The sequence below is a fragment of the Peromyscus leucopus genome, chromosome X (assembly GCF_004664715.2).
Source record: "Peromyscus leucopus breed LL Stock chromosome X, UCI_PerLeu_2.1, whole genome shotgun sequence".
Lineage (NCBI taxonomy): Eukaryota > Metazoa > Chordata > Mammalia > Rodentia > Cricetidae > Peromyscus > Peromyscus leucopus.
In genome coordinates, this window is record NC_051083.1 from 135,548,473 (window position 1) to 135,574,834 (window position 26,362).

The 26,362-nt window shown below is 43.2% G+C and overlaps 1 protein-coding gene and 1 pseudogene across 3 annotated transcripts; one reads left to right on the plus strand and one right to left on the minus strand.

Moving 5' to 3' along the window:
- The first annotated feature begins 5,668 nt into the window (after window positions 1-5,668).
- Window positions 5,669-21,758, plus strand: Znf275 (zinc finger protein 275). Of its 3 annotated transcripts, none has more exons than XM_028888510.2 (6): window positions 5,669-5,974; window positions 7,990-8,066; window positions 13,666-13,757; window positions 14,205-14,319; window positions 15,340-15,441; window positions 15,840-21,758. In XM_028888510.2, the coding sequence occupies exons 2-6, from the start codon at window positions 8,039-8,041 to the stop codon at window positions 17,000-17,002; spliced, it is 1,500 nt and encodes a 499-aa protein (XP_028744343.1). In that variant the 5' UTR covers window positions 5,669-5,974; window positions 7,990-8,038; the 3' UTR covers window positions 17,003-21,758. The 3 variants fall into 3 exon arrangements, with proteins under 3 accessions (XP_028744343.1, XP_028744345.1, XP_028744342.1); XM_028888512.2 differs by having other exon boundaries at window positions 5,669-5,853; XM_028888509.2 differs by lacking the exons at window positions 5,669-5,974; window positions 7,990-8,066 and having other exon boundaries at window positions 9,744-13,757.
- On the minus strand, window positions 14,723-14,834 carry LOC114706257 (annotated as a pseudogene).
- Window positions 21,759-26,362: the final 4,604 nt, after the last annotated feature.

Consider the following 26,362-nt stretch of genomic DNA (forward strand, 5'->3'; position numbering starts at 1 on the left):
CCAGATTTGATGATGTTCTGCTATGTCTTCTGCTTCTTTCTATCTGCTGCTATCTATTTATTCTTTTAATTTTTCTTGTTATATACTTAATAAACACATCTATTAAAAACTGAAAGTACACTAATCACAGATCATTCTCCAGACCACAGAAGATAACCAAGTTAACTAGTCCACAAGCTTCCAGAAATTCTCCAGCTTTCCATCTTCCCCTAGACATGCTGGGATTACATATGTTCATGCTCCTGGGTAGGCTTTTATGTAAGTACTGAGTCATAAACTCAGGTCTCACACTTGGGTAATATATTAGTGAGGGTTCTCTAGAGGAACAGAACTTACAGAATGAATCTGCATATATATATGAGATTTATTAGAATGGCTTACAGGCTGTCCACAGCTACTCCAACAATGGCTGTCTACCAATAGAAGGTTCAAGAATCCACTAGTTGCTCAGTCCATGAGGCTGGATGTCTCAGATTATCTTCAGTATATGCTGGAATCCTAAAGAAGCAGGCTCCAATATCAGTGAAGTAATGGATGTGCTAGCAAGAAGAGGACATGCAGGTAAAGAGCAAAAGTTTCCTTCTTTCCTGTCCTTTATATAGGCTGCCAGTAGGTATGGCCCAGATTAAAGGTGGATCTTCCCACCTCAAAGATGTGGATTAGAAGTGGGTCTTCCCACTCCAAATGATTTAATTAAGAAAAAAAATCCCTCACAGGTGAATCAAGCCACGTGGGTTTTAGTTAATTCCAGATGTAGTTATTGTGAAATATTATTTTAATTAATAATTATTTAATATTATTTAATGGATTAAATTTGTTTATGCTGTGGAACATTTGTTTAATGATGAAAAGATATGTTGCATTCTTTTATGTTGCATTTGTTTAATTCTGTGAAGCTGTATTATTTTGCTTGTCTAAAACACTTGATAGTTTAATAAAGAACTGAATGGCCAATAGCAAGGCAGGAGAAAGGATAGGTGGAGCTGGCAGGCAGAGAGAATAAACAGAAGGAGAAATCTGGGAGGAAGAAAGAAGTAGCCAGAGAAGGAGGAGGACTTCAGGGGCCAGCCACCCAACTAAACAGCCAGACATGGAGTAAGAATTAAAGAAAGGTATACAGGATAAAGATAAAAGCCCAGGGGCAAAAGGTAGATGGGTTAATTTAAGAAAAGCTGGCAAGAAACATGCCAAGCTAAGGCCAGGCATTTATAAGTAATAATAAGACTCCATGTGATTTATCTGGGAGCTGGGTGGTGGGCCCCCAATGAGCCAAAAGAGTAAAAAAAAAAAAAAGGCAACCAACAACATGTAGTCAAGTTGACAACCAAGAATAGCCATTACAAGTAGTAAGTGCTTTTACCCATTGAGCTACTCCCCAGACTCTTTAGAAAAGTTTTCTGATAGAAAATCAAGTTTGTTTACAAACTATAGAACTATTCATGTTTTATTTTGTTATGCTGCTTGTTTGGAAAATTGCCTTGTGTCAATTTTATGTAACTTAAATGATATGATTGGTGTGAAGCTGCTCATTATGTGCCCTCATTATTCTCTAATACCTACATGATCTGTGGCAATACCTTTTTCATTCCTGATACTAATGATTAAATATATCATATTTTTTAATTAACATTCCTTTTACTTTTTTTTTTTTTTTTTTTTTTTGGTTTTTCGAGACAGGGTTTCTCTGTATATTTGCACCTTTTGGAACTCACTTGGTAGCCCAGGCTGGCCTCGAACTCACAGAGATCCGCCTGCCTCTGCCTTCCGAGTTCCTTTTACTTTTTAACAACAATACTTTTAATAACAAACCTCATTACTTTTTAAAACATGTATGATTCACTCATTTTCTTCCTAGTTTGTCTTCTGTTTCATTGATTTCTGATCTTGTCTAGAATACCTCCTTCCTTCTACTTATTTTGCATTTACTTTGCTATTTTTCTTTTTTCTTTTTGCTAGTCTTGGTAATGAGACTCAATAATTGAAAAAGGAGAACTATAAATCAGTATAGTTAATGAACATATACATAAAACGTTCTAAAGAACATTTTAGCCACGTGACTTTAAAAAATGTCAAAGGATAGAATGTCATAACCAGAGTTGCTCAAGGAAATACAAGTCAAAATGTAATTCAACATATTAACAAATGAAGAAGAAAGAACTGGATAATTATCTCAGTGGTTGTACCATAAGCATTTGAGAAACTCTAACATCCACTGCAGATTTTTTAAAAGAATTATTTTAAACTCCCAGAACAAGTTGACAATTTTCTTAGCCTGACAATGGATATCTGTGACAAATCTATAAGTCTTGTCATGCTTAAGAGTGGAAAGTGAGTGCTTTCTTTCTAAAATCAGGGCCAAGAAATGAATGTCTACTCTCACAACTTCTGTTCAACATTTTACTGGAGATGATATCAATAAAAATTAGCAAGAAACAAACATCTCTGACCCATGTAGCCGCCCTCTTGAAGGTCTCATTGATTGATTTTTTTTTTTTTTGAGCCAGGGTCTCACTGTGTAGCTCTGGCTGTCCTGGAACTTACTCTGTAAACCAGGCTGTCCTCAGACTCACAGAGATCCTCCTGCCTCTGCCTCCCTAGTGCTGGGATTAAAGGTTTGTGCCACCTGGCTTGAAGGTCTCATTTCTTAATATGATCAGATTGACAGTTCCTAGACTTTGAAGGTATAGATTTAAACCATAACACCCAGCCTCAATTATTTTACTGTAGAAGTACAACAGACTAAGAATATCATCAAATTGTTGGGTGGAAGCCACCAAACAGGAAGCAATATACAATTCTAGGAAATACAAACAACTTTGGGAATAGTAAGCAAATCATTGGCTATCTGGGCATAGGAGAGGAGGAAAAAGAGATTACCAGGATCTGATGAACTTTCAAGGTAATAGATATGCTATTGCCTTCATTTTGTGGAAGACTTCATAGTTGCTCATGTATTTATGAAACCTTATCAAAGTTTAATTACCACAGTTTAAATATGCAACTTATTGCATATCAAATTCCAGCACATGTGGTTTTATTTTTAAAAACACATAAGAAAAAGACAACTGTGAAGAGTTGGGCAAATAATTTGAGCAGACACATTAGAAAAGAAGGTACAGAAATGAGCACTTCAAACACAAAACATATTTAATGTAATTAGTCATCAAGGAAATGATCCCAGAAATCACTCCACACCCACTTGAATGGATAAAAATAAAAGTTGACAACATAAATGTTGATGAGGATGAGAAAGAAAGTGAACTCACACATATTTCTTGTAGGAGACTCAATTACATATCCACTTTGAAAAACATTCTGGCAGTTGCTAATAACTCATACAACTACCTTATGACATGGCAAATTCCCCTCCCAGGTTTTTACTCAAAAAAATGAAAGCATATGTTCATACAAAACATACAAAACTATTCATATAGTGAATAACAACCCAAACTGGAAACAGCCCACATCATAAAGTGGTGAATGAATCAACTAGCCATACAATGAAATGTGACTCAGCAATTAAAGGAAAGGGAACATATTTCAATAATAGAGAGGAATCTCAAAAATATCATAGTAAAGGAAAGAATCCAGATATAAGATAGTATAAAATAGTATATACTATCTGATTCTGTTCTCATGCAATAGTAATTACTCAAATAGGCTGTCTATAGTGAAAAAATTAGAATAATGGCTTCCCCTGTGGAATCTTGCTATAAATGGCTTGGAATAGGATGCATGGGAAATTTCCAAACACCTCATAAAGGCTTATATATAGATGGGGGTTTAAGAAAGGTATTTGTCAAAACTTAGCATCTAGATCTGTACATTTCACTCAATGTAAATTTTGCCTCCAAAAGATAAAAGGACAGTACATAAATATTGACCTCTAGTTATTGTTACACTTGCTGAGGTACTTAGTGGTAAAGTGTACTAATTGCACCTTATTTTGAAATATGTCAGTAAAATAAAGGCAAACATAGAATCTAGCAAATACAACATAAAGCTGTTGTAGAGGATTAAGGGTTGATACATAGGCACCAGCTTTCTAGTGTTCAGTATGTTTCAAATTTTTAATAATAAAATGTAGAGAGAAAATAAGAAAAATGGTATCTGACAAAATTGTTACAGGAATAGAAAGGGGAACTAGAGAGATGGCTCAAAGGTTAAGAACACTGGCTGCTCTTCCAGAGGACCAGGGTTCAATTCCCAGCAACCACATGGCAGCTCACAGCTGTCTGTAACTCCAGTTCCAGGAGATGTGATGCTCTCTTCTGGCTTCATGGGCACCAGGCATGCATGTAGTACACATACATGCATGCAAGCAAATCAGTTATACACAAAATAAAAATAAATATTAAAAGAAGAATAGAATGTAGGTTGTATTCATTACAATGAGTTAAATGCTTATGAATAAAATGAAAGAGGAAAAAGGTAGAACACATCCCCCAGAACCCACTCAGTGCCATGCTTCTAGAGCCTCTTTTCCTGTCCTCCTGGCACTCCAGAGCTCCATTTGTGTGTTCCTGTGTATGCACACACATGGGCATGTATATGTGCCTGTGGAGGTCAAAGGAGAACAGCAGGTGTCATTCCTTGGTTTTTAAGTATGGTCTCTCACGGGCCTGGAACTCGCCAAATAGGTAGACTGGCTAGCCATCCAACTCCAGCCATCCACTTATCTCCACTTCTCCAGTACTGGGATTATGCACACAAGTTGCCTCTCCTGTTTGTAACATGGGTACTAGGGAGTGAACTCAGGTCCTCATGTTTGCAAGACAAGCACTCTTCAGGCTGAGCTAATTCCCCAGCACCTGACCTTCCTTTCTTATGCTGGATATGCCAAGATTATCTGGATGACAGGGTGTTTTATCTTTGATGTTGCTTTTGGCAGCAAATGCTGCATTTTCACAGAAGCATGCACATACTTCCCTCCTGATCACTACAAACATCACCTGGATGGATGTTGGATGAAGTTCTAGTCCCTCTTCTGAGAGGTTTTATGTTGATCTTTGTTTATTAGTGGCTTACTCGGGAAACCACTTTAAGAAAGCAGTTACTTGTGTCGCTAAGGATGCACAAAGCAGAGCAGTGAAGTTGACCAAAAAAGTCATCGTGAACTGACAACCGCTTGTAGCACCTCTAAACCAGATCACTTGTTTTGAGATTCATGGTATAACCTGCTGCTATTCTGAAATTTGGGTTACTGTTATTTACTAGTCTGTGCCCCATAATCCACATACAATACTCTCAAAGGGGCTGTGAGGTGCCTGATGTATGGCTCTTAGAATAGGCATAAAGGTCTAGTTTTGTTCACGGTTGTATTCTCGGTGTCTGGCACAATGAAGGCTTCACGCATTACTTTATGAGGGATTCGAACCCTGAACTCTTTTCTTCAGTGACTTCCCCCAGCCCTAACATCATTATGAAGGTCCTAGCCTTGTCGGTGTCTTTATTGTCTCCACCACTAATCAATTTGTTTTGCTCATTTATTCATTCATTATTCTTTTTTTACATTCTTTCCGTGTTTATTCTCTCATCACACAGCATACTTGGGTTTTGCTCCTCTAATCTCACCTACCCCACCTCCTCTCCTCACCCCGCCCCAGACACGCCCCCATCCGTCCTACCCCCTTTCAGGCCAATCTTAGCCGACAGGCAGACGGGACCGAGGCCGGGGCGGGGCTTCACTCTCAGTACCTTAGGCGGCGCCCCAGCTCCGGAAACAAGCTCCGGGTTGCTTGCTGGGCTTCGCCAGGGCTGGCGGCTCTCCTGACGCTTCCTGCCACGCCAGGCCTGCTTGCACCGCGCCAGCTCCGCTTCTGCAAGGGCCCACAGTCAGGCGCTGCGGGCCGGGTGAGCGTGCAGACCGCGGGAAGGACGTGCAGCTCAAGTGATCGTGAGAGATGTGTGCGATCAAGGATGTGCGGCCCAAGAGAGCTTGCAGGGCGGCGGGAGGATGTGCTTGGGGGCTTGAGTGAGTGCGTGGACCGCGGGAGAATGTGCCGGGGAGGATAGGGGGCCGAGTGGGGAACTGCTTGGCCTTGGGGCAAGCCAGGGGCCGAAGGGGACCCGTCTCTGGTGGTGGGTGGTCATGGAAAGGCCCTGAGGCCTTCTCGTGCAGAGTAGGGGGCAGCGGTCAAAGGCAGGAATTGCGGATATGTTGAGGCCTGTGCTGCTCTTTGGAGGATGTTAAGGATTGGGTACCGGTGAGGAGCTGGGGGTGGACCCCTACACACAGCCCCTATCGACATGGAGGCCGCACATGGTGGCTACGGGCATTGGCCTAGTGGAGAATGGCTGAACAGACTTTTTCCAGTATGGGGGAGGGGTTGCACCTCTGGGTCCTGAAGAAGATTCCAGCTTGGGGAGACCTACCTTTCCATTTGAGTGGGGGTTTTGTGAGGATAATGGGGGCAGGTATGTTGCCTAAGGCAGACAGCTGGGGGTGCAGAAGAGTTCTTGCTGGAGGAAGAGAGTTTCTACTGTGGCCCTCCTGAAAGCCACATTTTCTGCACTACTCCATGGCCCCCTTCTCCTAAACTCCTTTGCTGGTTCCTCCAGTCTATATTTGGGTGATTAATTGCATGTCTTTTAACACACACACGTAATCCCACTTGCCTGCTGCCCAAAGCCTATGGTCTTTTTCAGTCCCCTCCCCCCCCCAGCCCCTCCCGCCCCCCCCCATTCCTGGCTCTCTTCCCAGAGGTTCACCCTGTGCCAGCTGACACCCTCTAGTCAGCCTTGCACTCCCAGGCAGCCAGCCCCCTCCAGTCTCCTTGGCCAGTGGAACATTTCCTCTTAACCTTCAGCCCCTACATTTTTCTTTAGCAGAAATTTTCAAATGGGACAAAGTTGAATAGCACCTCTCCTAGGACCACTTGTCTTATCCCTTCTCCCATTGGGTTTTGTTATAGAAACAACATTCGCAGTGCCTGACACAGTCTGGTCCATTGCTCCAAAGTGGTCCTGGATCTGTATTTAGAATTCCATGGGACAATGATTTCTAGCCTTCTGTCAATGGTAGAACCCTTAGAAAATCTGCTTAAAAGTGTGAGTTCTCTTGCCCAAAGTCTGACCACCAGCACAGCCTCAGAAGGAAGCTCCTGGATGGGAAAGCTGCCTAATAGGAGACAGGAGGGAACTCCCAAATTCTAGACAGCCCCAATGTCTGCATGTTGAAAGATGCCAAATCTGTGACACCCACCAGACCTGCTGCTCTACCACTAGAATTTTCACTGAATCAAAAGTCTGGTTTCTAACACAGTTATCCAGCCCTTCCAAACACTGTCTGGGTTCTTTGGATGCCCTGGGACAGCTGTATAGCCTTTCACCATATTCCCAGTTTGGAATCTTTTATATCCAGAGAGTGTAACCTCAGTGATTCTATACTTACAATTTATTTTGATTTTTAGAAAGATGTCAGTGCATATTCTTGGAGAAATGGAAACATAAACCTTTCCTCAATTAAAAACAACAAACACTACAAAATCCCCTTCTGGTCCACCTTCTGGCTTTTTATAGAATGGAATAAAGAGGAAAACCTAAACAGAGAGACAGGTGCCCAGGCAAAGTGAGAGAGAAAACAGATTCCTTCCCACCCACACATACAGAAAAAGATAACACAGACACAAATATCCCAAGAGAAACAGACTTACCTGGTAAGGCAGTCATCGCTTTTGACCTTTTAGGATTCTGTACTTTTGAGGAGCACCCAGATTTCACAGTACAAGATGGGCTTATGAGCCTCTTGCCCATCTCCTAGCCTGCCAGATTCATTTAAGAACATAAAGGCCAGGAGCACCTGTAACCCCAGGGCCCACTCAGTTGTGCTTGCACCGTTGACTCACTGAGGTACATCCAGGCCTTGGCAGTGCCAGTTCAGTTATACAGCTTGTCCTGCCCTTGAGCACTCATTACCAAAAGGACAGATTCCTGGAAGGTACACACATGAGCCTGCTTCTGTTCACCTGAGTTATTTCAATCCAACAGGAGAGACCTTCCTTATTGGACTAATCTCTTGGAACTGTTCTAAAACAAGATGAGTCATCCCTGTGTGTCTCTTTTGGGTAAGTCTAGATGTTTGCAGAATGTGTCTGCTGTGCTGCTGGAAGGTACAAGACAATAAAAAAAGTGTTTGGGTTCTGGAAGCTCATATATGCTAGTGTTGCTGAACTACTTGCCCAGAAACAATTCTGGCAATCTTAGACACACAGTGCCAGGGAGAGGAGGTGCCTGGCAAGGAAAATGGGGAGACCAGGAGATCACTGTGTGGTAGAAGGAGCTGAAAGCACCCATTAGGACCAGATCTCTTTCACGTGTTCACAACCTTGAAACACATTTGCCCTGCCCCTAAAGGGATTTGAACAGTTTAGTTTTGTGCTCTCTTCCAGTTTTGCTTTGTGGTGGTGTGATAAAACACTGACCAAAAGCAACTAAGAGAGGAAAGGGTTTATTAGACTTATACTTCCAGATCATAATCCATCATTGAGGGAATCCAGGGCAGGAACTATGGAGGAACACTACTCACTGACTTGCTATCTGGTTCACTGCTTAGCTAGCCTTTTATACAGCTCAGCCCCTCCTGCCTAAGGGTGGTCCCCTCCAACATCAACCATCAACCAAGAAAATTTCTCCTAAACATGGCCACAAGACATTTTGATTGAGGCATTTCTTCAATTAAGGGTTCCTCTTCTTAGGTGACTCGAGGTTTGTGTAAACTTGATGATAAAACCTAAACCAGCATGTCCTAAAGATATTCCTACTGCAGGTTCTCATTTTGATATTGAGGCACTCTAGGTGTTTGGGGCACCCTTGGAAGCTTTTGGAAACTTCCAGATGGGTCTTATTTGAGTGACATTGCTGCCTCTTCCTGCCCTGCTGCCACGGAAAGATAATACCTGTCCAGAGAAATATAAAAGACACCAAATTGTTCACCAGTTTTTAATGATATATGTTGTTTTATATCGCTGTTGAATTCAGCTCAATTTTTGTTCTTTCAGGTGAAAATAAAATGACTATTTTGGGTCCCTTAGTGTTTGTAATTCCATGCAGTAAATTCAATAAATTGCTTAGGTAACTTACATTGTGACTGAATAAAATTCTATTGTGTCTGTATACCATATTTATGTATCTGTTGATGGATGCTCAGGCTGATTCTATACATAATACTGCAGTAAACACATATGTGGAAGTATCAATGACTATACATTAATACATTTAAAAAATTTTTACATATTGCTCTAAAGCAAGATTTTCTTACCACATGAGCTCTGGTGTTTTAGAATTCACAGTTGTCTAGCCCTGCAATTAACACTGACACTGTTGTCATACATGTTTTCTCACAGCAGATGTTTATTAAACAGCTGCAGCATACATGGACTTGGCTATGCCCAGTATGAAATTTGCAGTTAACTTTGACAAAGCCTTTGTGCTCTGGGTATGGATAGTCCTGGCCTTTATGTCCCATGTAAAGAAAGACAGTGTTGTTTACCTTAAAAGTTGGTTTGTTTTCCTGTGGTGGTGGTTCTCTCAGCTTTCTTTCCCAGTTACAGGTACTAGTATACCATGGAAAATTCTTTAGGCTTCAGGGTACACTTTTTTTTTTTTTTTTTTTTTTTTTTTTTGGTTTTTCGAGACAGGGTTTCTCTGCGTAGCTTTGCACCTTTCCTGGAACTCACTTGGTAGCCCAGGCTGGCCTCGAACTCACAGAGATCCGCCTGGCTCTGCCTCCCGAGTGCTGGGATTAAAGGCATGCGCCACCACCGCCCAGCCAGGGTACACTTTTATATCCTAAATAAAAGTGTCTTATGTTCAAGGTTAGCATTACCCTCCATGTTGATTGGTTGCACTACAACGACTTTCATGTTCTGTATGGAATTGTTTGACCTTGATCTCCAAAGATCTATTTCAGAAGGCAATGGATACCTGTGATTGTCACTGTTGTCACAGCATCCAGCTTCTTTTCTAGATTATGTTCCACCATGTTAAAGTGGAATAGTTGTGCAACACAGTGACTAAATGATCCAATAGTCTTCAGGATTGGTGGTAGTTTTATTTTTAGCCACAGTAGGGATTCATGTGTATTATCATTTTTAAATGATTTTTCTATACCTAGGATAAGCTCTTTTACCTGCCACACTTAGCTAATTGGGTAGAGTTTAGCTTCCTTTTGTGAAAGCAGGGCCCACTTTTTCCCTCTTGTTTTCATGAGTACCTTTTAAATTATCTCTGTGTGTTCAAGTTCTCTGTTACTATGGGTGGCCATCACATAGCCACCAAGAGCTAAAGTACTCTCAAGCCAAATCCCTGGAGTGAACTAGTACAGGAAGGGCTACTCATATTGCTATATAGAAAGGATAATTCACAGTTCTTTTAGAGTTGTAGCTCTAGGACTTTAACAGTTAATCGTGCCAATTAAGAAAAAACATTTCAGTGGGATTTGCTCCATTAAAGGTGGATAGTTTGGAAGACATGTGTGTGTGTGTGTGTGTGTGTGTGTGTGTGTAACAGAGGAAAAGAATGATGTATGTATTTATGCACTGAGGCTCTGCAATGGCATGTTGATAATATGGCTTAAAGGTAGCTACAAAACATTCATCTATACCGTGAAGCCTTCACAGTGCTCACTATCAACTGATCTTCTGGTTCTGGCTTGGGTGCATAGGGTTATACATTCTTTATTTTCTGGAAAATGGTGGTGATAACAACCAGTTCTAGGTTATAATAGTGAAACTATGTGACAGGAGACACACAGCTCCAAATATTCATCCTATGTGCTTCATAAAAGGAAGCTTGCTCCATTTAACAAACCACTCTGGCTCACATTGATTCCGTTGTTCCACAGTACATCATGTCATGTCGTACATAGTGCCAGGAGCTGCTACAGATACTGGGAATTTAGGGGTAACCAATGGAGAAAAGGCCCTGTCCTGTTAGATCAGATTTTTTTTTCTGAGAAAAATAAACAACTTCAAAGGAGGATTTTTCATTAGTGAAAATGTTTGAAGGAAACTGCCAGGGCTGGAAAATAAGGAGATTTTAAGGAAGTGACATTTGAGTTAAGGCCTGAATTATTAGAAGGAGTCTTCTGCGATAAGAGATGGTATTCTTGGCAGGTTCACAGGCTTTGAGGGCCACAGCCTTGGCATCTATATATCTGCATGAAGGTCAGTGTGTATGGATGGGGTAGTTTTGAAGGGGGGCAGGATATGCAATTGTGTACTAGAGCAAAGCTTATTAATGGCTTGAAGGCAAGAAAAGGTTTATAATTAGGCCATCTTTTTTCCAGACGTGCATACATGATGTGATGTCCCTCTCTCCATTTCATTTGGTAACACCAATGTCAATTGGAAGTGAATTGTTTTAAAAACAAAATCATGTAATAAATTTATGACCGGTTCATTGTGTTTGTATAAGAAGTCAAAATCAAACTAGATATTGAATGCATACCAAGAAGAAGAATGCATTAAGCCAGAGGAACCCTGCTTTGGTGACACTGGAACAAAGAGAGGGTTTGTCTACTGAGTATCTCAGGATGACCTCACATGCTTATATGTTTAGCTACCGCTTTTTCTTGAAATGGTCAGTTAAATTTTAAAGATTTTGAAATGCAGAAGATGAAAATCTTGTGTTTCCTTATGCCTTTACATTCTTGGTGTAGTTCTAAGTCTAATTCCATTTCCTTCCACCTGAACATTTTCCTTTGATATATTTTATGGTACAGAGCTGCTAATGGCAAATTGTCTAAATGTTGACTTTTGTATAAAATACTTGCTTATCCTTCATTTTTGATGGATATTTTTCCTGACTATAAAATTCTTGGTTGATGCTCTTTTGTTATAATACTTAATTGTTTTCTTTCTTTTGCATCATTTCTTTTCTCCAGCTACTTTTAAGATTTTCCTCTTAGCATTTGTAGAAATTTAATTATGATAGTAGCTCTCTCTCTCTGGCTTCATTTAGATAGCAGCTATTGCCATGTCTTCTTGTTTTCCACTATTTCTTGTAGTATCTAATCTAATCACACTCAGTGAAATTTTTATTTCTCTATATATATTTATCTACAAAAATTTCATTTGGTTCTTTCTATATCTTCTGTTTCTCCCCATGTCCCTGTTTTTCTTTCGGTGCTGGGGCGTATATTTAAGTTTTTACAGGGCAGATCTTCTGTAATTTGGGCTTTAAGGATAGACAAATCTTAACCGTTGAAGCATGATCCCTCTGTATTGGCTTCTGAATGTCCCTGGGTATCATAAAGACTCTATGGGTGGTGATCAGACCTTGAACATCTCCCTATCTTTGTATGTCTTGGAAACTGTTCATCTTATAGTCCTTGGGAGGTTCATTCAATACTTGTAGTCAGAAAAGATTCAAGAAAAGCCTTATACATACCTTGTTACTTCTTTTTCCTACATAGCACAATGCTTTCTGAACTTTGGTCTGCAACCTTCATCTTCCCCTACCACCCTGAATGCTAGCTAGCCTTCTGATGAGGTTGCTAAGCTCTGTTTGTTTGCTTTCACCTCTTCTACACTCTCATTCTGGACATTGCCTCCAGGCAGAGCACTGAACTGATGACAGAATCGCCTCATTTGTTTCTCTGGGGATCTTGAACCTGTGCTTCCTACCACCCTAGTATTTAAAACTATTGTTGAAAACTTGTTTGTGGATGTTAAATCTGTTCCTTGTTACTCCATCAAGGCCATATGTGGAAATTTCCATTCACCTCTTCTAAGATACCATATTTAAGTCTTTCTGGAGTACCTGGGTTTTTGTCATCCTTCTGTTAATGCTAAAATGGTTCCTTTTCACTTAATTATGAGTTGAATTGAGTTGACATCAGAACATGAACTAGGTGGCTGTTTCTTTGAACTCACTGAAGTGGGAAGCCTGTAATGCACAGGCATCTGTGGTAAGCTTCCAATAGCTCACTTACTTGGCAACATGGAGGAAAAGGTCACACACACACACACACACACACACACACACACACACACACACTTCAGATCTTTTCTTTATCAATGTAATATTTGAAGATCTTTTCTTAGAAATATTTTTCTCCAGCTGTTTTTCCAACCTCCCATTTTGATAAATAACATAAAGAGGGTTCCTCCTGGTTTTCTCCCAATGACATGTTACACTAGAATGTGCTTTTAAAGGCCCCACTGCTAGTAAAGTCCAAGTTCTTGCTCTTTGCCATCTCTCTTCCTTTCAGTGGCCCCATCAGTTTCAGGTGTCCCTGAAAGGACCCCTTATCTCTGAGTTATTTCTTCTGGTACTCTCTTTAGTGTGCTTCCTTCCTGTGTCGTGTGTGTATTGGCCTCATCCAGGCTTACTTTAAGGAAACCCTGTAGTCAGCCAGTCTCTGGCAGCTAGTGTTCCTGCCAGCAACTCTCTGTAGCTGTCTTTGACTCTGCCTAGGCTAGCATTTGTTTGTCTTATCTTGCCTCCCTCTGGCCTACCTATATTAATTCTTTGCCAGCCTACTTTCCTACTGTTGCATATATGTTTTCTCAGGCATACTCATGTTCTGCCTTGCCATTCAGCCCCACTTGGGAGAGAAGACTCTGTAAGATTTAAAACTAGGGAATAGGAAGTCACTAATGCCATCCCTGGGGACCAAGAAACAGGGCTGTTGTCACTCACAGCTTTTTTCACTTTCCTTAGCTCCACCTGCTCCCCAAGGTCTTGCCCTTCCCCAAGATGGAGCCCCAGGAAACCAGGTCCTGGCAGTCCCTCTTGAGATGCCGGAGGCCCAGGTGAGCTGTGCTTCCCTCTTGCCTTGCTTGAGATTTCGTCACTGCTCCCTGATTTTGGCCTCAGCCTTTGCCTCTTTGCCCAGCATGACATGCAGCAGAGTATGAGCCCTGGCTACTGCCTTCCTTCCTGTCCTCTGCTTCTCTCCCACAGGCTGCCAAGGAATGAATGCCCAGTGTGCTTATGATGCCCATTGTATATGTGAGAGAGCTAAGTCTGAGTCCTTTGGGAAGACAGTGGGAGTCCCAGGGTCAGACAGCCCAGGTCTCCTTGAGCTTGATCATGTTTTCTTTCTAGGACTCGTTGGGATTGTGGTTAGAGCTCCACATTAGCAACATACACAGATGTGAATACTTCAGGCCCTAACCTCTTCCCCTGGCATCACTGGTGCCATGCTGCCTCATTACAGATTAGGTTAAAAGACTGACTATCAATGTGATTTATTTCAGGATTTGGTGTCCTTTGATATTGTACCGTGGCACCTCACAGAACAGGAGTGGCTGAGTCTGAGTCTGAGCCCGGAGCAGCAGGCACTGGCATATTCCAGGGCTGTGACCTCCATTGGTAAGGATGCCCCCAGAACTTCTCAGACTCACCATCTACTGAAAGTGCAGTTGGGGATACATGGCCACCCATACACAACTTTACTTTGCTCTTCCTTATTGAGAACACTCAACAACAGATTCCTCCAACTCATCTTGGCATGGAAAGATCTCTTCATTCCTGTCTTTCACTTGGAAGACATTAGAACAGTCGTCAGTGAAATGGCTGAGCAGGAAAGGTGCTTGCCACAGAGCCTACTGACCTAAGTTCAATCCCCAGAATCTATAAGGTAGGAGGTGACAATCAACTTGTGCAAGTTGTCTTCTGACTTCCATAAGCGCACCATAGTATGAACATGCCCACATAGTCACATACAGTAAAGAAATAAATGTGAAAATAAAAATTAGATCAAACCTGTCATAATTTAGAGTACTTTCAAAATTTAATATATTGTCTTCAGATAAAAAACATATCAGACATTAAATTGATTAGAACAGATACTATACTTGATTTTAACCATAAGGCTGAGATGACAAATTATATCAATTATATCAATATATACAAATAAATGCAGTATATATACTATATATGTGCATATTGTATACACACACACATAAATTATACCAACCATATGGCTAGTTGATTGGAGCTCATTGTTGAGAGCTCTTGTTTATCCATCAGGTGTTTGCATGGGGTGGGGGATTTTTGAAGAAAGAACTGTTAAGAGTTTGGTTTAAGAGTTGTAGAGGCCTAGGAAGAGCATGGCATTCAGTGGTGGGGTATTAGAATGGCTTGGTGGACAATGGGGTAAGTTCATCTGGCCAGGATGCTACCTACTGTTTTTCTGGGGCCTCTGTTAAGGGACCAGAGCCTGCCTTTCTACAGTCCCCAGAAGGAGCTGGCCCTTGGGAAGTGCATTTGCACTGCATGTATGACTTACATAATAAAGTCATAGACAGCTCAGGAGATTTAGAGGGGATCTTCCTTGACAGCTCTTCCCTTGTTCCTCCATATTTATCAGCTGCCTTCTTCCATTAACAGGAGTTCCTGTTGTGAGTCCTGCTTTGGTATCTCACCTGTCACAAGGACAAGTTCTGTTGGTATCAGAGCCATCCCTCAGCACAGATCACACTAAGCAAGCTGGTGAGCATAAAGGAAATGTGAAGAAGCATGAGGAAATTTGGGAGAGGGGTTGAGATTTGGGTTGGAGGGGGCTACTGAGCTCTTGGGATTGAAATTAGACTCAGGAAGACCAGCTAAACTTGTGGGGTCTAGGATTAGGGTAGAGGGCCCAGTTGAAGCTCTGGTAATGAGGTGTGACTGTCCCCGTGCTAAAAGCAAAGGCATTTTCACAGCTCCTTTGATAAGCAATGTCCACAATCAGTACTCTCCCACATTTCTTTCTGGTGCTTGCTTCTGATGGTTTACAGGCCTTACTGGTGCTCAGCAGTTGCAGGAGAGGGGATTATCAACAAAGGAAAGTAGCCTTTTCCCAAGCCTTCTGTAAACTGTTGTGTCTCATTTATCATTTATTATTATAGAAAGCACCTCTGTGACCTCCCACCAGAAGATGGGTGAAGAAGCCCAGCTGCAAGAGATGGCGTCCACGAGCTCCCCGAGGGCCAATGACCCCAGCACTGAGGTCAAACAGAATGGGGACTCTGGGGGAAGGGGGGGGAGCCCACAAAATCTGCCCATAGAACACCATTTTGCATGTAAAGAGTGTGGGGACACCTTCCGCCTTAAAGTGCTCCTTGTTCAGCACCAGAGGGTTCACAGTGAGGAGAAGGGCTGGGAGTGTGGCGATTGCGGGAAGGTCTTCAGGGAGGTATCAGAATTTAATGAGCACAGGAAGAGCCATGAAGCTCTGGCTGCTCAGCCCCTGCCTGGCCCCAGTCAGGCTCTGGAAGATGCCTTGGAAAAGAGGGAGCAAATGGAGAGGGAGGCGAAGCCCTTTGAGTGTGAGGAGTGCGGGAAAAGGTTTAAGAAGAATGCAGGCCTTAGTCAGCACCTGAGGGTGCACAGCAGAGAGAAGCCCTTTGATTGTGAGGAGTGTGGGCAGTCTTTCAAAGCCAACACCCACCTCTTTCGACATCAGAAGCTTCATACTTCGGAAAAGCCCTTTGCGTGCAAGGCGTGCAGCAGGGATTTCCTGGACCGCCAGGAACTTCTCAAGCACCAGCGGATGCACACGGGCCACCTGCCCTTCGACTGCGATGACTGCGGCAAGTCCTTCCGTGGTGTCAACGGCCTGGCAGAGCACCAGCGTATCCACAGCGGCGCCAAACCCTATGGCTGTCCTCACTGCGGCAAGCTGTTCCGGAGGAGCTCAGAGCTCACCAAGCACCGGAGGATCCACACGGGTGAGAAACCCTATGAGTGCAGCCAGTGCGGCAAGGCCTTCCGCCAGAGCTCCAGCCTGCTGGAGCACGAGCGCATCCACAGTGGTGAGCGGCCTTACGCATGTGGTGAGTGCAGCAAGGCATTCAGGGGGCCTTCTGACCTCATCAAGCACCGGCGCATCCACAGTGGACTGAAACCCTATGAGTGCGACAAGTGTGGCAAGGCCTTTCGGAGGAGCTCAGGCCTGAGCCGCCACAGGCGGATCCACAGTGGAGCCAGGCGCTGTGAGTGCAGTGAGTGTGGTCGTGTATTCAAGAGGCGCTCAGCACTGCAGAAGCACCAGCCCTCCCATCAGGAGTAGACATTGCCTTGGGACCTATAGCAGGGGTCCACAGAGGCTATGGCCCAGTCAAAGGAGATAAACAGTTTTGTAGTGCTTATCTATTTTATTGTGTGAGAGGTTGGAATGATTTGTACTGCCACCAGCAATTTATAAATGTTCATGTTACCCACTACAACTATTGAGGGTAACTTTTACCATTTTAACATAGCTTGGCTACTTTTCCTGGCAGATAGTACTGTCAAGGTATTTTAATCTTCACATCTAGAATGAGAAGAAAAATCTGCATATGGGGGTCTAGTAGGGAGATGAGAAGTCCTTTTCAAGCTCTACCCCTGAGGACTGTTCAAAAGGCATCAATATGATGATGCACCTTTCTTGAAAGGAAAATTGCCCCAAGATTTTTGGCCTACTTGAATTTATAAAAGTTTAGGGATGTAAATAGATCAAATGCCATAATATTTAATTTATTAGTTTATAAGATACATATTGTTTGTAAATCACACTATATGGAATAATATATTAATTTAGAGAATACTCTTTCTCACCATACTCCATTTGTTTCTAATTCTTGATGTGCATTTTTGACCTCACCAACATGGGAACCTGTTTGAGTCATCAGTCCCCTCTGTTTTGAGCTATGGTAGCACTGTGACAATCCCTGCATGAGGCTCTCAACGGAAGTTTCCTCTCAAGCCATAAAAACATATTCATATAACATTAGAACCATTACTTTGTGTTTTTAAATTAGTACTGTACCTACAACATAACCACTTAGAGTTGTGCTTTCCCAAATGGCCTTTAAAAAGGCCTTTTTTTGCATTTCATACATTACTCTTGGGTCACACTCCTAGTAAAACTTACTAAGCTGGAGATAAACCTTTTTTTGTCTCTCATTTTGCTAAGCCGATTTAATCCAATGTCCCCTATGAACACCATAAACATCAGTTGGGGTTTGTCCTCACATGGTATCATCTTGTTCAAAATAAAGTGAGATAGCACCCCCAAATGAGAAGTACATCATCAGGACTTAAGGTGAAGTGACTCCTCCTTCTTAGAAGATCCTCACCTGATATCAGACATAAATGGTACTTCTCCAACCCTCCAATTGCAGCTGTGAAGTGGGGAGTAGTCGTAGTCCCTACCTCCTAAGGTTCTCCAGGAGTGTGCCTGCCTGCAAGAATGTTGCCTGGCAAGGAGGTATACTCAGTGAAGGTCACTTGCTGACATCCCACAACTCATTAGTGCCAGAAACAAGGATGGACCCTCAGGCCTCCTGACTATTAGTCTCATCTTTCATGCTATGACTTCAGTACTATTTCTGTTTTCTTGCATGCAAATTATCCGTTCATCTCCTTTGACTAGATATCAAGTTACCTTTGGATATATTGACTTTATATAGTAGTTCTTTCTATATCAATTGTGATGTTATTTTCCAATTTTTATTGCTTTGCTTTTTTTAGTACTTTTATTACATTTTTGTTGTGCAGTCTTTGGTTTTTTTGTTTTTTACGTATCCTTGAATTTTTTCTTGTCTGTTAACTTGTGACTTTCATTGCTTCAGTACTTAGATATGATGACATTTTCTTTGAGAATTTACTTATAAAAGAAAAGCTAAATCCCTTGTCCACTAAGAAAGTGAACATACAAGGTGGGCAGGCTGAATGGGAGTGGACCAGAGAAGCAGGCCCATGCCTCATCCGAGATGCAGACTCTATATATGTCTGTGGACCGCACGACTATACAACCTGGCCACTGAGGCACACTAGAGACATGTCTATCACACATTGCTCAGAACACTCTGTGACTGCTCATCATTATAGCCCCAGCCATAGGGCTCAGCTTCACCTAGACCAATAGAATGGTCCAAATATGATCTGGCAGCAGCCAGCCATCCTTCAAGCTATCAGGAGCCTTGACATTTTGGATTCAGTGATTGAGCAGCAGCTCCACCTAAGAAACATCTCAGACACAGAAGACTCACCTGACTGGTGTGCTATATGACCTCTATCCTCCTCCCATCAAGGGACTCTGGAATGAGAGAGATCAGTTTTGTAGTTTTGTAGTTACCCATGTGTTCTGCCATCACTTCCTGCAGCCACATTTAAGGGACGACAACATAGGCCTGGAGAGAAATGGAGCTGTGTTCCTCCTGTAGCCTGCATGCCATGCCACAGAAGTTGCACCTGGTTGCACCAGGTCTGGTCCAGGACTTGGAATAGCCATGCCCAAGAGGGGCAATAAAACAAGATCAGAGGGCAAGAAGCCCTTCTGACAGTCCGTGGAGCACAGAAATCGAAACTGATCAGCCTGCAGTTGGGCCTCGCTTCAGGCAGCCCCTATAGGAGAAACAGCAGGTGGGGAAGAGAGCTACACCAAGGCTGTGGCCTGAGTTTCCAGTTGTGCCTTAAGGGGTGTTGGAAGGCCAGAAAATGTGCCCTTATGGCGGCCTAGTAAGGGAGCTTGGGCTCTCCAGGGCATAGCCTGGAAGGGCTCCCAGCCCATCCTGGGAAGCAAGGTCTGACTGATAATGACCTCCATGACCTTGGCCAGAAGGGCCTCTCTAATGCCTGCAGGCTACCATAGTGGCTCTGTGGGCCTTCTCCAGGTTGAGAGAAGCCAACAGCAGTTGCTGCACAGCAACTCCTATTGCTCTGTGGTCTCAATTCTGGTGGATTCTTGTGAATTGGTCTGGACCCACTTCTTTCTCAGATTACTCTTCTCATTGTGAGCTGTTAGGACATGTTTTGTACAATTATTGGGTAAGGAATGTTAACATCAAAAGGAACAAATCTGGTACCTTTGCCTTGAAGGATATGCCATTTCTTGCTCATTTGCTCATCATTTGTCAAGGTTGACAAAAGGTATTATTGAAGTCTAGAGTAGCACTAACTCGGAAGCCAGCAGTGTGATCACTGTCCAGGGCATGCCCTAGGACATGACATCTCTTCACATCCCTTCCTGCCCTCTTTGACTCTTTTCTAGTTTGGATTCTGTAATTTTTTCTTGAACAAATCCTTGTTTTAGAGTTAACACTATAAACCAGTGTTCTTTCCATGACTATTATTGGATCAGCTTTTAAATGGTGTTGGTGATGAAATCCCTACTCTTTCTCTGAATGCAATCAGTGTGTGACTTTAACATGTGGCTCATAGTTGCATCCTTTGCCTTGGGTAATGTGGGGGTGGTTTTCCTTGGACCCTCTAGGTGTACTGCTATGTCCCATGCAAATGTGAGCAAGCTTCTTGAAGTGTGTGCTTGTCTATGCATCCATGTATCTACCTCATTGCACTTTTCTTTCTAACCACATATATTCTTGAAAGGGAATGGAGAGCGGCAAGATTACATAGAATTCTGGCTCCCTGTAGAGATCCATTTCTTTACAATATTAAGAAAGAAACCCTGTGTGGCTTTTATTAGAGTTTGTAATACTTGCTGAAATTTTTTAAAAAGCAAATGTTTACCATTTTGCTGCTTATTATGATTAACTATATCAATTAATTGTATTATATCAATTAGTTGTATAATACCCACTCTTGAATTTACAGAATAATCCCCACCAGATCACAGTGTGAGCATCTTTCTCCCATGATACTGAAGTCTGTGTGCTTGATTTTTTGTGCTTGAAATGGCATGACACCTGACCTGCCTGCAGTCCTTGGCTGTGGCCCTGTTGTGTGCTACATGACTCACCACCCCACTTTTGGGCCACATTAATTAAGCCAATCCCAGACACCTGACCCAAAGGCAGCAACCATCAGTCAGACCTGATTGGAGAAGATGGGCTTGGCCTTTTAGGCATATGAAATGCAACAGAGGAAGCTGAAGCCTCAAGGTATTTCAAGGAGTTGCCCCTGTGAGTAGAACCATAGTGGAGATCTACATGTTCCTGCTGTCCTGCCCAGAGCTACTTGGGTCTCACTCTGAGGGAGGCCTGGATATATGTTCCTGGATTACTGGTAGCTGCCTGCATCAGTCTATGTGTGCATATACTTCCTCCCATTTGCCTTGAGCCAGCTTGAGTGGGTCTGTGCTTTTTGAAATTTGCCAAGAGCCAATTGCATTTGACAATTGGGTGGCTTCCTGAGAAGGCTTGTATTGCTGGCTTTCCTCACATTCTACCCACCCAGCATTCCTGGCCTCAATCCCAGTTTGATTGACATGAACACCTGTTTAAATGTGGTACTGTATTCTGTTCACTAAGATGGGTGGAACTCTATGCCTTTTAGTCTCTGGGTTTAACCCATGATCTTCTGTATGAGTGTAGTTCCTTTTCCGAACAGCATTTGGCTTATAAGATGAGTTCATTGTAGCCTGTTCTACTATTTTGGAAGTGTTTTACTGTTCCCAGCAAACCTGCTAGATTAGGGGATTGATAACACCTCTATCCTAGTGTGCTTACATTCTGTAGTTTGCATTATGTTGGTTTGGGTACTTACTTTCAAAAATAAAAATGGTATCTTTCAACTTGATCCTCAATGCTACTTGCATATCTTTGAGAATAGTAGTTGTGTCCTACCCGGTTTGTATTCAGTTTGGGGCATTCTTGTTCTTCCCCAGTCTGATTATCTTGTCTGTTTTATGGCACTCACTATAATCAGCCTTGTACTAGAGCTGTTTGTGGACTTTGCTTCTCCTCTCCTTTTCTCAGCCTTCCCCAAACTATTAGATTGTGAGCTCTCAGAAGACAGGGGTGGCCCTTCATGTCTAATCTCCTACGAAATCTAGCACAGTGCCTTGCATCTAGTAGATTTCAATAAATATATGTTAAATGGCATAGGTCTTCCTTGACTCATTTTGTCCAGGCTTCATTTATCAGCTCTTTCCATTATCTTCACCATGAAGTAGTCCACACAGAATCACCCTCCTAGTATCCAGCTCAACTGCCAGCTTGCTTTCTGCAGGGATTTGTGATCTTGGTACTTACTGGACACCTGGAGGGGACAGGCAGTCCTGTGGTAGGGGAAGGGAGGTTTGCCTGTAGCCATGAGTTGGCTCTCAACAGAAACATCATTTTCTCCATCTCAGTGCAGGCTACCCACCTCTGAATCTGAGATTAAAGAGCCTACTAAGTCCAGATTTGACTTGCTCAATTAGAGACTGAGAATGAGGTGGCAAATGGGTTCTTGTACTTGAGAGTATACCTACCTCTCAAGGCTAAGAAAAGGCAGTAATGGAGGGTCAATTCTTTTGGTAGGCAATGGCTGGCTCTCTCGTGAACATTGCCTCAGAAAAGAGATCAGGCCCCCAGGCTTCCTGACTCCTTCAGATACAAAGGACCCAAATGTGAAGGCAGCTGCCCCATTTGGGAAAGACCAGGTCCAGGATGGGAGACCCAGTGGAAAGCAACATTTTAAAAAAAATTATGACTCCCTAACCAGTTGTTTTCCCTGGATTCTGGCAAGGACCCAGGCATGCCTAATCATCTTTTCCTCTAGGATCCCATCAGCACAGCCATCGATTCTTATAGATTTGGGTGGGAATGGCATAACAACTACCTGACAAGCAACTGTTTCCCTGTGTACCTGTCCCAAACCCAGCTTACCTATCTCTGCTTGCAAACTAGTTGTGAGGAATGAACCTGTCATTTGCTGTCCTGGTTTTGTATGTTACTAATAATTCCATTTATTTTTTTTCCATAAGTGTGTATAAGCTTGGTTCTAGCAAGCTTGAGTAGGCATGAGACAAAATCACAGATCATTTGAATAAGCTAAGCTTGCTCTTGCAGCTTGATAGGGGGAGGGAGGGGCACAGCCTAGAATTCCTCTCTCTCCTAGTGCTCCTGCCCTGCAGAGCCTGGTAGCTTCTCCATCACCAGCTTCTTCAGAGCAAAACAAAGGACATTAGAGGAAACAAGGATGTGCTTTTTTGGCTCTCTCTTTAGTGGAACATTCAAATATTCAAATGTCTTGGAGATATCATGTGAAGCCTCCTAAGGAGTTTCTGCTTGCCATTTCATGGGCTGGTATAGGCACTGCCCTCTTCTTTCTTTCCTGAGTTCCCATTGTTATTTATTAAGCATCTCAATGTTATTTATTAAGCGGCAATGTCTACCGTGCAAGAAAAGCCACAAGGTACAACAAAACCCACTGTAAGAGTTTATTACAAGAATAGAGAGGAGGTGTGCATAGGCCTATGGAATGACCATGCAGGAAGGCAGGGAGGAATAGATGGAACCCACTTTTATAGGTTCCCCCCACATATGCACATATGGGCTTTACACAGCTATGCCACACATGCACATAGATTACATGATCACACTGCACACAGATTATGTGATCATGCAGCACATGGATTACATAGGACATAAGGCCCTAGGATGACTAAGCATCTTGCCTGGCTACTGGACAGTGCACAGGTGGTCATGTAGCTTGGGGAGTAGCTAGGAATTCTAACACCCATCACACCATCTGCCTTGGCCCACTTGGAGCTGGAGGCCTGCCAAGCAGAGACAACTGGCTTATAGAATGACTTCTGATTTGGTGCTTACTACATTTTAGCTTCCTTTCCCCCATGTCTCCTGGCCCATTTTCCTGAAGACTGTGGATCTGTGTCTCTGTCTACCCCACCCCACAGGCCCTCCAATAGTTAGGCATACACTGGAAATGTATTTCCTTAAAGGGTAACCACACAGAGCCAGTAGTTGGTGCACACCTGTAATCCTAGCACTCAAGAGGTGGAGGCAGAAGGACTTAAAGTTCAGGCCAGCCTGAGCTCTAGAACAAGACTCTATCTAAAAAGCAAAGTGCTAGCCATATAATAAATAACATGATTACAGACTTTTTGGGCACTATGTACCAGAAATATCTCTTTTCTTCCTCACTTCTCATCTTCTTTCTGACCTGTATTCAATCTGTATTTATTGAGCACTTGCTGTGTGCTTGACCCCAGAAATGCAAAAGCACATGGCAAGATCTTCGCAATAGAGATGGGGGACGGTGGAGGTGGGGGTGGGGATGACAAAATAATCACAAGATGTGCGTTCACGTAAGCTTTTGGGATTTATATACTTTAGTGGGCACAATTTACACTTCATCTAAAGTAGCTTCAGACCCACCCCTCCCCTGTTCCTCCCTGCCTCTGTCAGCTTAGCTTCATTGACATCCCTGCTTCTGACTCTCTCTGTCCCGGGCAGGACCACTCTTACTGAACCAAGATGAAATGAGTTATCAGATGTGAAAATCCTATCAATCTGATCCCCAACCAAATGTCACAGTTGCTTGCTGACCAGCAGGCCACTCTGTGCTCCAAGGAGCTGGTACTAAAAGGTCATCACTCTAGCATTTCTAAAATCAGGCACCAGGCTCAGCTACAGCATGTATGGGAGGGAGCTCTGCTCCTACATTTCTGTTCATCCCTGTCTTCTGTCCCATACATGCCAGTTTCATCCAGAAGTTTAAATTCTTCCTGTGTTATTGTCAATTCTACAGAATCATGAGCTCCTGCTTCTGGATCCACAGTCTAGAGGCTTCTGGCAATGCCTCCTTCTACCGTACTATATTGTCATCCTGACTATGTGCCATCCCCTACCCAGAAGTCTCCTTCACCTCAGTCCTACCTCCCATACCATAACTGTCCTTTACTCAACTGGAAGAGGTTACCCCCTCCTTTCAGGGCCCTTTGTGTTACCAAATCATGTCCAGACTGATTGTGAGTGGCCTGCACTCAAGAGCCACTTCAAGACAGGGTGGGGTGGATCTGCCTGAGCTCTAGTGCTTGGCTGTAAGGCTGTGCTTGTTTAGCAGCAGAGAAAGCAGGTGTCTTTGGAGAGCACAAAGGGACGGAAGAGAAATGGGACAAGGCATGCAGCCTCTGCCTGGTCTCCCACAGAATGAAGCTGTAGCAGGAATCTTAACAGGTCTTATTAATAAAATCAAACCTGAGGCCAGTTATTGAGGTGAACACTGGAAGATCAGAGAAGCAGAACAAGCCACAGCTAACCTCGCCTCAACAGTTCCTCAGCTGATCCTGTTTCCTCTTCTGTGTCCTCATCTCAATGGCTCTCAGCTGAACTGCTGCTCGAAAGCCTGAAGCTTAACCAGCCAAATGCTTCTAGTTTCTGGTCCTCACACCTTATATATCTTTCTGCTTTCTGCCATCACTCTCTAGGATTAAAGGCTCACTTTCTGGGATTAAAGGCGTGTGTCACCACACCTGGCTGTTTCCAATGTGGCCTTGAACTCACAGAGATCCAGAGGGATTTCTACCTCTGGAATGCTAGGATTAAAGGTGTGAGTGCCACCATTTTCTAGCCTTTGTATCTAGTGGCTGTTCTGTCTCTGACACCAGATAAGTTTATTAGGGTGCACAATATTTTGGGGAACACAATACCACCAGATGAAGCTGTGGAGATGATGGGCCAGATTGTCCACTAAGTACAAGAGGACCCAGATGATCTAGGCTGGCCTCAGCTGTCAGGGATCCTGGCCACAAAGCCCATGGTGGTATGCTGCTCAGCCTGGTGGAGCAGCTTGGGGAGGAACTGACCAGCAAGTACACAGAACTAGGGGACTGGTGTGCCCACAGGATTCTGAAGCACATCCAGGTAGGCACAGAGAGAGGGACAGAGTGAACCTCATCCTCCCACTCTACAAGGGCCCCTCTACCTGCCACCTGCTTTCCAGCTTTTCAAACAGGTGGATTTATGGAAGCTCGTTCCTTTGAGGTGAAGCCCAGAAAGCTGGAGTGCTGTGGGATGGTCTGTATGTCAAATGTGTTGCTCTGATTGGTCAATAAATAAAACACTGTTTGGCCAGTAGCCAGGCGGGAAGTATAGGCGGGACTAACAGAGAGGAGAACTGAGAGAACAGGAAAGCGGAGGGAGACACTGCCAGCCGCCACCATGTCTTCACACCAGACAAGCCGCATGTGAAGATGCCAGTAAGCCACGAGCCACATGGCAAGGTATAGATTTATGGAAATGGATTAATTTAAGATGTAAGAGCTAGATAGCTAGAAGCCTGAGCCATTAGGCCAAATAGTTTAAATAGTATAAGTGTCTGTGTGTTTATTTTATAAGTGGGCTGTCGGACTGCTGAGGCTTGGTGGAACGCAGAGAGAAAATTCTCCAGCTACAGTGGAATGCAAGTATTTTGGTTACTTGTCTCATTGCTATGATAAAATACCCCAATAAAAGCAATTTATAGGAGAAAGGGTTTATTTTGTCTCACAGTTCAAGGGTACAATCCATCATGGCAGGGACAGTACAGAGGTAGGATTAAGAGATGCCTGGTCATATTGTATCCACCATTAGGAAGCAGAGTAATAAATGCTGGTGCTCAGCTAGCATACTCCTTTTAATGCAGTCTTGCATCTCAGACCAGGGAATGGTGCAACCTATAGTAGGGGTGGGTTTTTCTACCTCAGTTAATTCAATCTAGA